This window comes from Lynx rufus, unplaced genomic scaffold, assembly GCF_022079265.1.
Source record: "Lynx rufus isolate CCGP_SWC_20201006 ecotype Redwood Valley unplaced genomic scaffold, mLynRuf1.p SCAF_1, whole genome shotgun sequence".
Classification (NCBI taxonomy): Eukaryota; Metazoa; Chordata; class Mammalia; order Carnivora; family Felidae; genus Lynx; species Lynx rufus.
This window is the reverse complement of record NW_025814823.1, coordinates 213,622,671-213,640,227: the sequence shown is the minus strand read 5'-3', so window position 1 is coordinate 213,640,227 and position 17,557 is coordinate 213,622,671. Positions and strand designations below refer to the sequence as shown.

Below are 17,557 nucleotides of genomic sequence, written 5' to 3'. Positions count from 1 at the left end.
AAAGTAGAAAATAGTTCTGCCAGTTTGCACAACCAAGCAAAAAACTCAATATGGAAAGTCAAGCCAATAATTTAAAGGCTGGCTTAGGTTTAGGCTAAAGCACAGTTAGTCCTGCCAAAAACTTCTGAACTAGACAAGGGGTAAAAATGAACATTTCCATAATACTTACAGCAAGCTGTTTGGGTAGGTTTTCTGCAATACGGCTTAATAATGTCTTTGAAGGTTTCTCAGAGCACAGCAAAACAAGGTTGACATTTCTATCTCCTCGGAGAAGTAATCCTTTTGCCAATACTCCCACTCGCAAAACTCCTTTTAAAGCTCTGCAGTGAAATCAAATTATATTATGACATTTCTCTTCTCAACCAGAGCCATCATAATATCTACACAATAGTAAATCAAATATTTTTTACACTATTAAAAGTTTCATCAACTACAGTATAAAGATGAATTCAATATTATTAAGAAGTATACTTCATTTAGATAAGAAATATGGATAAATAAATGAAGAGCTAAGTTCTCACAGGGACAATTTCAAAGAACATTAACATTTCTGTCTCACTTTATAAATTAGAGTCATGTTTAATATAAAAATATTTCCAAATGGTAAAAGGAAAATGAGAGGTTATTGAGAGGTTATATGCAAAACTGATATGAAAGATACTCCTAAAGCTTAAGCTTCTTTATGCTTTACGGTCAATGCATTAAGGAAAAAAAGTTGCTAAAACAAAGACTGAAAATGGGACAGATGCAACACATAAAAACTGAAGAGCAGCTGAATCCAATTACCAAGGCTGCTTTGAAAATAGACTCAAAATAGTTTTATACAAATTTCAATAAAATGAGTAAAATCACAAGGTTGGAGATTCTAAGGAACTGTGCATTTCTCATTTTAGCAAACAGCAGCTGAATACATTAAATATCTGACCAAGCAAGATAAGACATGTACATTCACACCAGAGAGTTTTTCAGTCTTTGTAACTTTTTATTTCAGGTGTAAGAAGCCCATGTAAAGAAAACAAAAATATGCAAAGTAAATAGCTCTGAAAACACACCTGTCTTTACCTCCCTCTTTTTTATCATCTCCCTCTTTGCTCTTACTCTTCTCATGTTCAGACAAACTGTCTGAAACAAGTTTTAAAGCACGTTCAGTGATAGAAACAATTTTCTGAACTGCTTGTAATTCTTCTTCAGTTGGATAAATGGTTGCGTGTTTTGTCATTACATAACGGTCATCAGATGAGTCAGGACGACGTAAAGGCTAGAGAAAAAAAAGTTACTTCATTTAAAAACGATGTTTCCTGGGCAAAAATAAACTATTTTTCAACTCTACATGTTTTTCGTATCTTTTTAATAAGAAAAGACAATGATGCCAAGTGTCTATTTAAAATTATCTTCTCTTTTTCCATTTCAGTAAAAACAAAAATGCAAACTATGGAAAGTTATACTATCAAGAGTATGTATCTCTGTATGTATATATGCTTTGCCTAAACACCAGATCTAAGGTTATGAAAATATTTTTTACTCAATTTTAAAGACCAGTGGTTGTGACACTTTTTTTTTTTTTTTTTGGCTTTGATAAAACAGGTCTTACAAATGCTTGTTCTGTGTAAAGACAAATGAGAAAGAGAATCGGTTAAATAAAGAGGAGGAATTTGCTGTGCTCTCTGGACAACAGAACAAAACAAAATCCTCTTGTTTTTTGTAATCTAAACTTCTATGAAATGTTCTTCATAACCCAGGTGTCTCTTCTTTTACAGCTTCCATGGAACACAAACTCTCAAGATGCATATCTTTCCTATAGTTTCCCTAATACATCAAGTGTGATGCTCATGTGGAACCATTTACCTACCCCTTATCCTGTACTCAATTCAGAAGTAGTAGTAGGTTTTAGATGGTCAGGATTCAAAGAAGGAAAAAAAAAAGACTCTTAACAACTGGTAATGGGAAGGTAATAATTTTGAAGGCAAAGCAGCTGCCTTCAAAATTGGTTGCTCTTGCTGATCTCAAGAAAAACAAAGGATAGAAAATCTCTAATGTTAAAGAACAGTTGATAAAACAAGTTCAGGGCGCCTAGGTGGCTCAGTTGTTTAATGTCTGACTCTTGATTTTGGCTCAGGTCATGATCTCATGGTTTGTACGATCGAACCCTGTGTTGGGCTCTATGCTGACATTATGGAGCCTGCTTGGGATTCCCTCCCTCTCTCTCTCTCTGTCCCTAGCTTGCATGGGTGTGCTCATTCGCTCTCTGTCAAAATAAACCTTAAAAAAGAAAAAGAAAAAAAAACAAGCTCTTCTCCTGTATAGCTTATACTGAAAGTAAGAAAGACTCATGGAAACTCTATCAACTCCTTATATATAAAGCATGAGTTGGGAACCTGTTAACAAAAAGGAGGGAAAATTCTGTATCAGATGAAAAACTTACATTGAGATTATGAGACTATTAAATCTAAGCATTAGCCCCCCAAACTGTTATCCTGTAATACTGAACCAATCTTACACGTTCATCCCCTATGTAGACAAAGTGGATACTCACTGCAGGCCCCTGTGGCTGAGGAGGCATGCCTGGTCGGACTCCCAGAAGGCCTAATGGGCCTGGGGGACCGTGAGGATAGCCTCCATCAGGCATTCGGCGGCGATCATCCCAATGGTGTTGTTCTTCCTCCATTCTTCTCCAGTACATGTCCTCTTCGTAACGTCTGAAAATACAGAATAATGCTACAAGCCTCAGAGAAATACACCCCAATAACTTACATCAATAATGACAAAAAGCACAATTAAAAAAAACCTTCCCAAATCAGCCTACCTAATGCCTTTTTTCCACTACTGTATCTAATGTCCTTCATTTGCTTCCATCTATAAGTAAGGAGGCAAATATGAGTGAAGAGGTGAGAAAACAAAGAGAAAAGCAACACAAAATTTCATAGCCTGATGTCAAAGTTGAGGAAGCAAACACCAGAAACCTCAGAGTTCCTTCCAATCTCTCCCTCTTTAAGGGCAAGATGGTAAACTTAAATGGCTACCTCAAATGGCCAGACCAGTAACATGTGTGAAAGACTTGAAGCACACATTCAAGAATTTTCTCTCTCCTATTTTCTCCTTAGAATCTCTTTTATTAATGTTTATTTATTTATTTATTTTTAAGAGAGACAGAGCACGAATGGGAGAGGGATGGAGAGAGAGGGAAACACAGAATCTGAAGCAGGCTCCAGGCTCTGAGCTGTCAGCATGGAGACCAATGTGAGGCTTGAACTCAAGAACTGTGAGATCATGACCTCAGCCAAAGTCAGATGCTTACCTACTGAGCCACCCAGGCGCCCCTGGAGAGAATCTCTTAAGACTATTTTTAATCTCCCCATTTATGACACAGGCAGAGACAAAGACATCTGTACACTATGAGGAAAAACAACAGTGCAAGACAGTGATAAATGGCAACTCACATTCTGTCTCATTTTGGGGGATATATTAACAGTGGAGAGGACTACGGTAAAGTAGAAAGCACATGTTCTGGCTAGACAGGAACAGCTGCCACCCAGCCTCTATTAATTATTGCTATAAGGGAATAAAGATTGCAATCCCCAAATCATCAAGATTTTATTAACAGCTTTCAGTATCTTTAATGTTGGTTCAGATTAAAAATACCATGTATACCAAATAAAACACCCATGGGCTGAACTTGGGACTGCAGGCAGCTAGTGTATAACCTCTGCTTTAATGGTCCTCTTCAGAATCTAACTTCTTTTTTATTATCTCACTTTCTCCGAGTTCTATCTTCACTTTTAGCTTCATACTATGATATCAATAACTCCCAAGGGAAATCATGTCTCTAAAGTAAATTTTGAGAGGCAACTGGGTGGCTCAGTTGGTTAAGCAACCAACTCTGGCTCAGGTCATGATCTCACAGTTTTGTGAGTTTGAGCCCCACATCGGACTCTATGCTTGTCAGCGCACAGCCTCTATTCTTCTTACTCTCTACCTCTCCCCAGTTCTCTCTCACAAAAATAAACAAACATTAAAAAAAAAAAAGAAAATTCTGATAGCAATAAGGTTTTGGTAGATACATTTATTTAATATAAAACATTAAGAAAGAAGTATGCTTCTCAAGTAGCTCTGCAAAAATTACCAATTTCCTCAGGTGGGGAATAAGCTGTGCTTTTTAGGTCATCTGACTTAGAAGTATAGAAACATACTTCTCTATTATTTAGGTCTTGGAAGAAAAATGAATCACAACAAGCTGAAGGCTCTGGAAAACCACATACATACCAATTTTGAATAGTTTTTTGTTATTACTGAAGAGAAACATTTAAGTTATATATGGGCAGGGATTTTTAATCCACTGTTTACCAATCCATACTCAGTGCCTAACACACTATGTGCAATTTCCTAGCATATCGTAGGTGCTTAATAAATATTTTTATGCAAAGGAGGAAAAGCTGCGTAATCTAAGTACAAAGAATTTCTAATACATTACAAAGGCAGATTATTCATTAAAAAATGAGAATGATATATTTAAATACATTTAAAAGCCTGGGTGGCTCAGCTGGTTAAGCCTCTGACTTAAGCTCAGGTCATGATCTCACAGTTCATGGAGTTCGAGCCCCTGGTCGGGCTCTATGCTGACAGCTCAGAGCCTGGAGCCTACTTTGGATTCAGAGTCTCCCTCTCTCTCCGCCCCTTCCTGCTCGTGCATGCTCACGCTCTCTCTCTCAAAAAATAAACATTAAAAAACAACAACACTTTTTTAAAATAAAAAATAAAAACACATAACAGCAAAAACTAAAGGTCACATGCTAATAATAGGCTATTACAATATAGTAATCTATAGAAATCAACAACAGGTAAATAAAAAAATAAAAAGTGAATAGGCAATTACCACAGAAAAAATACAAGTCCTCGAACAGGAAATAAAATTCAATTTGTGGGGTGCCTGGGTGGCTCAGTTGGTTAAGAGTCAGACTTCAGCTCAGGTCATGATCTCAAGGTTCATGAATTCGGGCCCCACTGTCGGGCTCTGTGCTGACAGGAGCCTGTTTTGGATTCTGTTTCCCTCTCTCTCTGCCCCTACCCCGGCCCCGCTTGTGCTCAGTCTCTCACTCTCTCAAAAATTAACAAACATTAAAAAAAATTTTTTTTTAATTCAATTTGTGAAATAACAAGTGTTGGCAAGGATGTAGAAAAAGGATGTAGAGAAAAGGAAACCCTTGTATACTGTTGGTGGGAATGTAAATTGGTATAGCCGCTGTGGAAAAGGTATGCAGGTTCCTCAAAAAGTTAAAACAAATACCTTATGATCCAATAATTCCACTACTTGGTATCTACCCAAAGAAAATAAAAACACTAATTTGAAAAGATAATGCATCCCTATGCTTATTGCAGCATTATTTTTAACAGCCAAAATATGGAAGCAACCTACGTGTCCACTGATACACAAATAGGTAAGGAAGGTTTGGCACACACATGCAAAATATTATGCAGCCATAAAAAAGGATAAGATAGTGCTGTTGCAACATGGATGGATCTAGAAGGTATTATACTAAGTGAAAAAAGTCAGACTGAAAAAGACAAAATACCCTACGATTTCACTCATGTGGAATCTAAATAAAGACAAATGAAAAAACAGACAAAAAGCTAATTCAGACGTATAAATATAGAGAACTGATTTTTGCCAGAGGGGAAGGGAATGGGGAAATAGGCAAAATGGGTATAGGGAGGTGGGAGATACAGACTTCCAGTTATGAAATGAGTTAAGTCACAGGAATAAAAGGCATAGCTTAAACCACTGGAATTATACTACTCAGTATAGGCAAAAAGTACAGGTCTCCTTCAAACAAGTATTTCTGTTTCTGGGATTTTATTATTAGCAACCAATCATGTTTTATGCAATAATACAACCTCAAAGATTGTCAATGTAATGATTAAAGACACAATGGAAACAATGTAAATATCTAACAACATGAGAAAAGTTATAAAGAAAATCACACATCTATATGAGAATACTATGCTGCCCCGAAAATAAAGATATAGCTTCATTTTTTAAAAAGTTGACATATAAATGAAAAAAGTAGGTTATAAAAGTGATACACTGTGGTTCTGTTCCTGTTTTCTGAAACTGTATTTTAAAACTTGTACACAAAAACTCCTAGCAACAGTATTCATGATAGCCCCAAAGCAGAAACAACACAAATGTCTACCAACTGATAAATGTTACACCTCCATATAATGGAATATTATTCAGCCATGAAAGGAACAAAGTACTGACACATGCTATAACATGCATGAACCTTGAAAACATTGTGATAACCAAAAGTAGGCAGACAAAACAGTCCACATATTGTATGATTCCATTTATATGAAATCTCCAGAGTAAGTCTATAGACAAAGTATATTGTGGTTGCCTGGGGGTAAAGGCTGGAATTCCGGGTAAAATAGGGAGTGACTGCTAATGGGTTTTGTGGTTTCTTTTGGGGGTGATAAAAATGTTCTAAAATTGATTGTGGTGATGGTTGCACAACTCTGTGAACATTACTTAAAAAACACTGAATTGTACTATTTAATTTTTTCGAGTAAGCTCTACACCCAATGTGCGGCTTGACCTCATGACCCCAAAATCAAGAGTCACATGCTCTACTAACTAACTGAGCCAGCCAGGCGCCCCTGAACTGCATTATTTAAAGATATGTCAGTTATACTAATAAAACCAAACATTTATATATCTCCAGAAGATGAATTTTCTCCTTTCTCCTTCCCTGTAGCCTCTAAAGCTTTTTTAATAGAAATTTCTTTGAAACAAACAAACCCACACTTTATTTATGTCTAGAATCTACCAAATCTTATACTCAGGATATTTTTATTATGTAACCAAATGTTCTGTTTTGTTTTAAACAGAGGCCATTTACTTATAATAATATTAAATGTAATATTAAACTTATAATATTACATATAATAATTAAACTTATAATATTACTTATAATATTAAACTACTTTGGGGCACCTGGTTGGCTCAATCAGTAAAGCATGTGACTCTTGATTGTGGGGTTGTGAGTTTAAACCCCATGCTGGGTGTAGAGTTTATTTTAAAAAAGAAATCTATAAATCTATATATATATAATATTAAACTATTTCTTCACATATTTAATATATATAAGGTACCACTTACCACATAATTCCTAATACCAAGGCCACGGTCAAATACTAGAACAGTCAATAAGTTAATTTTAATGCATTTCTTTCCTAGACCTAGGATCTTCCTGAAAAGTGAAAATTAAAAGTGCATTAAACAAATCTGGATTGCTTTGAATGGGAGTCACATACTCAGAATAGCTGTTTTTTTAGAAAGGCTGAACCACTCACTATCATGTTACTAGAAGTTAAAGATATTACCTCATTTCCATTCTCCAACGTTCTTCTTCTTCTCGTCTTCGCCAATACTCCTCTTTCTGCATTTGCTTCCTCATTTTCTCTTCTTGAATCTTCCTGGCTCGAATACTGGGCTTTACTTCTACTTGTAAATCTGGATTTACTTTTTTCTGTTAAAAAAGACATTTAAAAAATTAGCAGCCCCTCTAACAATCTACACATATTATTGAATCATACAATCCTACATATTCTTTCATCATAGAGGCTTTCAGTTTCAAATTTCCTATTATAAGAGTAAGATCAGTAAATAAGTTGTATTAGAGAAAAGATTCAGAATACATTAATAAACATTCGTTTTCCCCTCCCACACCCCCAAATTCTTACTTGTCCAAACTTATGACGACATACTTCTTACATAAAAAGTACATAACTTAGTGCTAACCAACTGAAGAAATCTTTAGGGAACTAATGGCTATTTAATTTTCCTTTACTTGTTTGTGAGTAGATGATTCTAAACGTTTGAGTGTTGGGGTTAAAAAAACAACTATTTTAATTTTCACCACCTCTGTGTTTAGAAGGGAAAACATGAATCTAGTGCATCAGTCTAGCCTAATTAAAAACTTTAGGGGGCGCCTCAGTGGCTCAATCAGTTGAACATCTGACTTTGACTCAGGTCATGATCTCACAGTTCGGTTGATGAGTTCGAGCCTGCGTCATGCTTGCTACTGTCAGCTTGGAGCCCGCTTTGGATCCTCTGATCCCCTCTCTGTCTGCCCCTCACCTACTCATGCTCTCTCTCAAAAATAAATAAAAATATTAAGCAAAACTTTAAATAGATGATTTGTATTTAACTTAACACTTAACAAGTTTTCAATGCAGAATTTCTCATCTCAAAATTCATCTTAATGAGAATTCTACCAAGACAGAGAAGGTAAATGAAGACCTGATACTTCTTTCAAAACACTTTATGTGAAGCAATTATCTGTATTTACATATTACTGGATCCAAGCAATGTTACAAGTCACTAAAAGTGATGAAATATGGTTATACTGTTCTTACCTAAGTATAACAAACTAATCAGTAAAAACAAACATCTGAATCTAACTGAGACATGATATGCTGTTAAAATCGAAGTTCACAAACTGTGTGCATTATGTTTAGATGCTTTGTTTTCCACATAGAATGTTCCAAACTGTGTTTAAAAAAAAAAAAAAAAAAGTTGAAATCTTACTCACTTTATATTGAAGTCTGTGTCTTCGCCCTTTTAAGTGCATCTCCTTAGCATTGGGATCATTAAAACTGCACTCACATAATTTACAATGGAATCGAATTACTTTTCCTTCATCATTTCGTACCTTGACACAGGGAGAAAAAAAAACAACAAAAACCCAAGAATCATAACAGGTATGCTACAGTTGAAGATTTCATTCACGAACCTTCACAGATTCTGTGATAAGAAAATGTTGTAAACAATTAAGAGTTTGAAGTAGGGGAAAAAATAAGAGACAATGTCTATAATTTTTTGAAAGGATAACCTATAGAAATGAATTGTTAAAATTCTTAACTGTAAGATGCAAGATGTGTTAGCATGTATTTGCCTTTGATATTAACTTTAATTTCAGCACTTTTATCCATGTGCAAACATTTAGATTTAAATGCAATTGGCTAGGGGTGCCTGGGTGGCTCAGTCAGTTAAGCGTCCAACTCTGATTTCGGCTCAGGTCATGCTCACAGTTGTGAGATCAAGCCCTGCCTTGGGCTCTGCACTGGGCATGGAGTCTGATTATGACTCCCTCTCTTCCTCCCCCACTTGCACTTTCTCTCTCTCATGAAAATAATGAGTAAATTTAAAAAAGGAAAAAAGTGTCATTGGATAATATTTCTCTAAGGTGTCCTGGCCATGTATATTTCTTTAGATAACCAAATCTTACTCTCTTAAGATCTGTACTTTTAAAATTGTGATCTACTTATAAACTACACATTCTCATTTTCTATCTGGTCAACAAAGAAGACAACAGAATACATAATTTTTTTTTTGATGGGAGAAAAAAATGAACAAATATTTACCAAAAACCTACTACATGCTAGGCGCTATTCTAGGTACTTTATTTAATCTTCACAACTTTGGAAATATCCAAGTTTTACTGATGTGGACACTGAAGCTCAGAGAACTTACATATGTTCTACAACACAGTGAAAGTAAAGAGTAGTGCTATACCACTCTATGTTGGGCCTTTTGCTAACAGCAAATATTTATTAGACCCTCTGACTTTCCCTCTTTCCTCAATTTCCTGAGTTTAGCTATAAAACCAGAAGCTTTCTTACCAGCTTGAGAAACCAAATAAACACGATCTGTTAAATCAGCACCTTTAATTTTACACGTGAAACTACGTGACTGTTCAGAAAGAAATACTGGCTCTCTCTGTCAATATTTTCACTGCTCACAATTTTTTTTTTTTTTTACTCTTATTTGCAGGACACTTGGAAGGATACAAGAATGCCTACCAAACAAATGGAACGTTACCTTCTATCACAGTGATGGTGTTGGAAGGGAAAGAGAGAAGTTAAAAATCATGGTATCACTTAGGCAAGCTTCAAAGGCATGTATTTTAAAAACCTTTAACAATAATACCTACCATATTATATTCCTTCATAAGTAACCTAAATCTAATTTTAGACTTAAAGCATGCCTGCAACAAAGTCACACACACTTCTCTCCTATATCTAATCTCACAGGAACGGTATTCTCAAATCAATACCTCTTCCACATAGTCATGCCCTACTGGCTGCACATCGCTCTGCAAAGCAGCAAGAGATGCAGGTGTGACTGGTTCTGACACGGTGTCCGGCTTTACTTCTGGAATCTGTACAGAGGTGACAGGAGTGCTTTTAACACATTCAGTTCCTTTTAAGTCTTCTGTTTTATTTCCTGTTGATTGCAACTTATTCCCACCTGGAAGAACATAAAAGAATTACAGTAATTTTAACTTTCTTTTTGTGTAAATGTATAATCTGATACAGGAAAAATTTCAGATAAAGTTCTTATTTTTTCTACCGATAGTCAAACTCCTGGTGACATCCATCAGAATTCTGAAGAACATATAAACCATTTGGCCTTTTTATCCTATTAACGAAATAAATACACGTCTGGATTTTGCCCTTCTCCACCACCCAAGGATCCTCTCCATCCCCACCAGGACTCTACTAACATCAAGTACCTAAAAGTGAACAGCAAGTACCTAAAAAGGTAGGGTCTAAACTTAATTCACGTTTGTAACCCCAGTTCCCTCCCAACTGGGCAATGCCCTAAGTTCTGGTGATATAAGAGTAAGACTGTGTAGCTGCCTTTGAGGTGCCAACAATTTAAGAGAAGACACAAATAATTACAACACAATGTGGTAACTGCTATAGTAAGTAGAAATACATTATGGGAATGCTTAAAAAAAAAAAAAAAAAAAGAGCCACTCCCCTCTAACATGATTCAGTTAGGAAAGGCTTCACCAAGGGTGTGTCCCTTGAGCTGGGCTTTGAAAGAAGAGTAACAAGCATGAACTTGGCCAGGTAGAAAGAAGAGAATGATGTTTAAATAGAACACCACGCACAACAACACAAAGTTTAAAAGACTATGGTAAACTCAAGGAAGACATCAGCATCAATTACTAGACAGACAGAGGTCTGGGGTCAGATTGTGAAGACTGTGGGATGACATAAATAAGGAATATAACTTTTTCTGATATGCCAGAAGGTCAGTGAAAATTTTTAAACAGGAAACTAACACAACTTGACACATATTTTAACAAAATAACTTTGACAAGCATTGGAGACTGGACACAATCAGAGACAAAGCTCTGAGGAATAGACTTTGAAGGCCTAAAAACAAGGCAGTAACTATGAAGAAAAACTGACATTTTTTGTAGAGATACTGTGGTGACAGAAATAAAAGAACTATGTACACAACTGAAGGAGGCAATAAACAAGCGGAAATAACGTCAGTGAAGTTTTCCATGTGAAAAAAGCAGCAAACTGAACAGATTATTTCATGGTATTCTTGTGACAGAATGAGACACTCGTTGGCCATAGAGAGCCACACAGATAATGACCAGGTAATTCCTACAAATAGCTCTAAAAGGTGGCAGTTTTGAGTTTGCCCGAAAGATTTCAAAGTTCCTGTACAATGGAGTGAATGAGACAACTTGAGAACACTGGGTGACTAGAGAGGAGAGCCAGAATCACAATCTTAGGAGCACCGCCATTTAATGAACTTGAAGGCAGGAGAACTGATAGAGACACCTGAGAAAGAGGTGGGTGGACACAGGAGAGACTTTAACGCTCTAAGATATAGCAGTCAACTGAGCAAATATTATAGAGGTCAACAAGTTGAGACTGAAAACTAGCCACTAGATTTGGCAATTAGTTCTTTAGTGACTTCTGAAAGTGGTTTTAGAAGAATAGAGTGGAAACACTAAAACAGACTAAGGACTAGAAAAAAAGCATAGAAGTAGAGAAAGTAAGAATTAGGTTGCAGCTTGAGAAGATTATAGTAATAAGACAATATATATATTTTTTAAGACTACAGAAGACACAGGGAAACCTGTATGACTATAAGGAAGAAACCATTAGAAGATTGAGGACTGCTTAAAAATTCAAGAGAAAAGAACAGGTATGTGATTAAAGAAGGTCCCAGAGAAGAAAGGAGGAGATGGATACAAGAGCATAAAGCAGATGGGTTAGTTCTGGAATGGAGAAGAAACATCACTTTGACAGAGTTAGGAGGAACACAGAGAATCTTCAGTACTTGCCAACAAAGTTTATTTTGGGTGTAGAGGTTTTCTTGGCAGCCATATTTGTAGGCACTGCTGATACTTTAGTGTTGGATGTGCTATTAAGAGACGAGTTTCCTGTAGTTGTAAGACCTTTCACTGAAGAAGTTGCAATTGATGAAGTATTCACAGTACAATTGCTTGCTGCAATGCTTGAGGGAGAGGCAGTTGGTTTTGAAGCAGACACAGCTGTTGAAGAAGTAGCTTGGCTAACAACGTTTGGTTCTGTTGAAGGAATGGGTTTACCAAGTTTTGTGTGTAATTTAACCACCTACAAAATAAAAGCACATTTGTCAGGAAACTCAAAAAGTGTAGATTTTTGAGTTTGTCTAAAAGATTTTATACAATGAAAATCTGAACTATATTTTCGTATTTTTATATTTTTATACACAAAACTCATTACTTTCAAAACAATCTCTGTGATGCAGATTTCTATACATATTCCATCTAGCACTAGGTGAGGAAACCAAGGCAGAGGAAGATGAAATCAACTTGGCTACATGCACACCAACCTAGATTTAAGTATGACAAGAGGAGGCAAATAATCATACAACAAATTTCCAATTGGCAGAATAAATGATCGAGTTCAATTTAAAGAAAAAAGGTCTACAGTCTTTCTCTCGTTAAGCAATGACTATCTGATATTACTTTTATATATATTAACATATAAACAAGGCATGTAATCCACTCAGTTTTTAAGTTTTGAAGTCACCTATACTTAAACCCTCCATTGAAAAAGTAAAAGAAAAGAGAGTAAGACATAAGGGTGTGTGGGGAAAAAACACCTACTTTCTGATGCTTAGCACCACGAATGTGGGCAGCATATGCATCTGCTCCTGTACAAGACACATCGCAGAGCTCACAACGTAGCTGATTTTGAGTCCCACGAGTAGAGTTGTTGCTGCTGCTGGTATTTTGTGAGGCTTTCAATGCGGCTTCTTTTTTTTTATGTTTCTGTCCTTCTAAATGTTCTTTATAAGTCTGTTTCAAACAAAAAGGATAAATTTTGCTTTGCTAATTTTCTATCTATAACCATTTAAAATATTCAATTCTCAAATCTCTAATACTCATTTAAGAATGAGTACTAAACAACTGTAAAAGCAATTACAGCATGTGGGATTCCCTATCTATTTATCTATCCATATTTATCTGTGGTTCTCTGCACTTTGTTTACCAAGAATACATTTATCTAACACTGATTTACAAAGGCCTTTCATACTTAGCCACATTATCAATAGAAGGTACATCACTTTCAATTTTAAGAATCTGCATCTTTTACTGCTTATGTATAATCATGGACAGAGTGATGATTCCACAAATTATTTTCATTATAGAATTAAGATGGGGGGCTGTATCTACATCATGAAAAAAAAATTATGGAACGGTAACAAGACTCTTTACAAATAGGTATGTCTATTTATAAAACTGACTTTTCTACTTAGAATGCATTTTCACATAGAATCCATGCCATCCCGAACAAAAGCCTATTTAAAACAGGTTAACAGCCAAAATTGTATGTATTTGCAAGGAAAAAATTATTATTGTACTTCTAACCAACAAAATAGTGAAATTGTGTATAAAAAACTGTCTGGAATCAGATGATCAAAGAAGGCAGATTTGTGAAGAAGGCAGAAGTGAAGAGGCTACTAAGGACTACTGTTTGCTTTGTCTTGAGTGGGGCCAAAAGTTCCTCTTTCATGTTTTATTTTTAAAATTGTTTTTAAGACAGATGTATAATTAGCAAAAAATTGTATTTTCATCATAGCATCTCAGAGGTGGATGGGACTTTAAAGATAACCTAAAACAGTGATTTTCTAATTTTTAAAAAAGAGAATCCTTTCTCCAAGTGAAATCTTATACAGAAGTAGAGAAAGTTGTTCTGTTTTTGAAACAGAAGAGGGAGACCTAAGACCCAGCCATTTGATTCTTCTCGTTATCTGCAGTGGCCTGAACTGGCTCCATGAAGCACTCTGAGGCTCAATTATTTAGGGCACGTCCTTATCACAGAAGTGAGGAAACAAAAGCCCAAAGAAGTAAAGGCCTTCAACTTGCCCAAAGCCACACAATGGTGGAGCCAGGACTGGGAACCATGGCCCCTTAAATCTGAACCCACTTATTCTCCCTCCTTAGGTCTACACCTAGACTCTAACTTACAATATCAGTGATATTTTTCCCTAAGGCTCATCAGCCCCTTAAGGCACTGCCCTCTGACCTGCTTGGCCTGTTCTTTCAGAACAATCTAGACAATGGTCAGCCTTATATATACTCATTAAAATGCTGCTTTTCACCTGTCATCCTACAGCTATGTTCTATCCTTTTATATGTATATCACATATTCAAAACATCTCTTAGGCCACTCATAGCATCATCTCCTCTAAACAGCCCATCGTGGAGTAGGATATCCTCCTTCCATGTTTAATCCTGGGCCAACACCAACATTCCCACCTGTTCTCTCTCCCCTAGTCATGTAATCACAATGAAACTGTTTCCTATCACACTCAAAATAGAGAGAAAAAAGGTTTTACATAACTAGTCACATATATTAAATATTCCACAATTATTTCCTAATTTGGTGTAACACAGGAAATACTGACAATTTAAAATAATCTTTAAAAACAGGTATTTAAAAGTAGAACTTATCTAGTAAATTAACAAGAATGTACACAGGTGGGGCAGGAGTGGAAAACAATGTAACTGAAAGAAACTACTACAAAGTTTGTTCCTTTCCAATAAGCCTTTTATCTGCCAAACTGCTTATCAAATTTTTATATAAAAACACACACTCTTAAATATTAACAAATTATGTTGGGATAAGAGTTGAACATATTAGATTTTATAAACACTCATGCCTAAATCACACATTTTAAACTGCAGCAATCAGGGAAAAAACAAAATGGGGGTTGGTGGGGCATAAAGATTTTACTTTATGCTTTACTATACTTTACTTTATGCTTTACTTTATGCTTCTTTAGTTGATATTTCTGAAAAAGACACTTCCCCACATCTTTCTTGTTTCCAAAGTTCCTATTCCCTCATGGAAGATATTATATAGCAATAGTAATATTCTACAAAGCATATACAAAAATCAGTCTTATTAGAAATGTTACCCTGCAAACTACAGATTAGAAAAAAATTTATTTTAAGAATTTTTAAAATTCAGAAAGACAATTTTCTTCTGCTATTTATATGCTCCAAAAAAGTAGCACACTTGACAAAGTCCTCTCATCTTTAATGCAAGTATGTAAAGCTGAATTCTCTCTATGGTCATCCTTTTTCAGGTGTAAAATTCTATCCATACACTCAAAATGGACCTCAAAGAAAAGCTAAGGAAATCAAGAGCCAACTGTGTTAAGCAAGCTGTGGATGCTAAAAGAGAAATAAAAATTCAATCTTACCCCCAACCCCAATTAATCTGAATGTAAGGTTTCTAAGTTAAATTTAAGTTTTACTTTAAAGAGCAAAGTATCTTTACGGAAAAAAGTACAATTTGCCCATTTTTCATTAACATTCATAGTCATTTTTAAAGTTTCTTCTTAATAGAATTCTTATGTGTCAGTACAAATACTTCCTTGAAAATGACTGTTTAGGAAAATATGTATGTGTTAGCTAAAAGCTAACAGGAAAGAAAATGTAAACCTTCTCTGTAAGCATAAGAGTTAGAATATCAACCATACTTAACTATCAAAAATACCCACTGAAGACTCATGGTAAAACATACAACGTTAAGTACCTGTGGTCCAGCACAGCTGATCTTACAAACATCACAATAGTGAATCTGGGGTGGTTTGGGAGGCTGTTTTGGTTTCAGTTGTTTATTTTGGAATGGTGCTTTTTTAGTAAAGGTGGTCCCTGTCCAGGCAGCTGTTGCAGCAGCAGCTGCTGCTGCGGCCGCCGCCTGCTTCTGTTGCTGCTGCTGCTGTTGGTAGTAGGAGGATGCAGCTGAATACACTGCTGCTTCATAACCTGAATAAGACGTACCTTACAAATAAAATCAAACAAAGATTATGTTAAATAATTACAAAAGGCCAAGTTAAATGTCATGAATTTAAATTCAATAAATTCCGCCAATATAGGTAGGTTTACGTGTGCATATTTACAAATATGTATCTCACAAAACCTGGAAAAATCTTTATCTTCCTTTTATAGAAGTCAATCAAGTTTTTAACTCAACACATGCCAGGCGTTACAGAGGCATAGAAAAAGTTTAAGATTTGGTTTTTGCCTTCAAAAAACATATAGTTCAGTTGGTGGGCTACAACAGAGTGATAAAGTTACATGGTCACGGAATCTGTTAATATTTCTCCCAAAAGAATTCCTCTGAATACAATTTGGGAAGGGTTGAAATTGAGGAAGAGTCTGAACTAAGATACTAGTAGGAAAAAAAGAAACTCATGAAAGTAAGATTTTTATATACTTGATGGCTAAGAGAATAGAAGAAATAAAAGAACAGAAAACACACCAAGATTTTGAAACCCACTGATTGACTGATGGGCTGTGCAACTGATAAAAGCAAGTGGCTGACAGAAGCTGGTTTGGAGAAGTAAGGTGAATAAACCCTAGCAAAAGTTTGCGATATGGAACCTGAGTTTAGATGAATATACAGGACAACAGACGGAAGATTTTGGACTTAAGTACCAAATACACTGTTTTTCATCCTCCAAAAGAGACAAAAGCACTATATTTTCTGGTTGAATGTATGGATTCTATCTATGTCCATTGTTCAAAGTGTAACGAATAAGCACATGAAGCTTGTTACTGACATAAACATAATAAATATACACATGTTGTTTATGTTCAGTGATTTATAGACCTAAAAATCTATAAAAGTTTTAAATTTGACAAAGTTGCTGTATAAAAGGACCTCAAAACTAGAAAACTTACCCCCTTTCTAAACTAAGATCTCTGGAAATTTGGTGGACTCCCTATTTACCCCATTACAGTAAGACTTTTTTCTCTGAAGTGGAAATGAGTGGAAAAAGAGTCATGTAAGGCTCAAAAAAAAGATTCCTGGTTGCCAGGATGGCAAAGAAGAACTACTTGAGGAAAACTGAACTTTTGATGTCTCAAATGCAGACTGCTTTATTGGAAAAAAAAAAAAAAATAAGACTTCTGACCCACTAGCTCCAAGGCATCTACACGCAGGGAAGAAAACATTAATTAGAAAGGTGAGGATTTTAAGATGCATGGGAAATCAGAATCATGGCATCCGAAACTGGAAATATCTAGAAAAGAAACCAAATAACTTGCATGAAAAGGCTTCCTAGAGTTTTATGCCAGGTTATTAAATTACATAAATGCTTCTAAAGATAGAAAGTGTGGTAGGGGTGCCTGGGTGGCTTTAGTCAGATGAGCATCTGACTTTGGCTCAAGTCATGATCTCACAG

General features: G+C 35.6%; 1 protein-coding gene across 2 annotated transcripts in view; it reads right to left on the bottom strand.

The window, feature by feature from the left end:
• The window catches only part of ZFR (zinc finger RNA binding protein), an 83,630-nt gene that overhangs the window by 36,064 nt on the left and 30,009 nt on the right, over positions 1-17,557 (bottom strand). For both annotated transcript variants that reach the window (XM_047093706.1, XM_047093713.1), the window contains 9 exons: positions 15,904-16,151; positions 12,963-13,154; positions 12,153-12,444; positions 10,113-10,306; positions 8,589-8,708; positions 7,378-7,523; positions 2,534-2,696; positions 1,053-1,258; positions 170-320 (listed from right to left, as the gene is read on the bottom strand). In XM_047093706.1, coding sequence (XP_046949662.1) covers positions 170-320; positions 1,053-1,258; positions 2,534-2,696; positions 7,378-7,523; positions 8,589-8,708; positions 10,113-10,306; positions 12,153-12,444; positions 12,963-13,154; positions 15,904-16,151 — 1,712 coding nt within the window. The remainder of the gene's footprint in view (positions 1-169; positions 321-1,052; positions 1,259-2,533; positions 2,697-7,377; positions 7,524-8,588; positions 8,709-10,112; positions 10,307-12,152; positions 12,445-12,962; positions 13,155-15,903; positions 16,152-17,557) is intronic.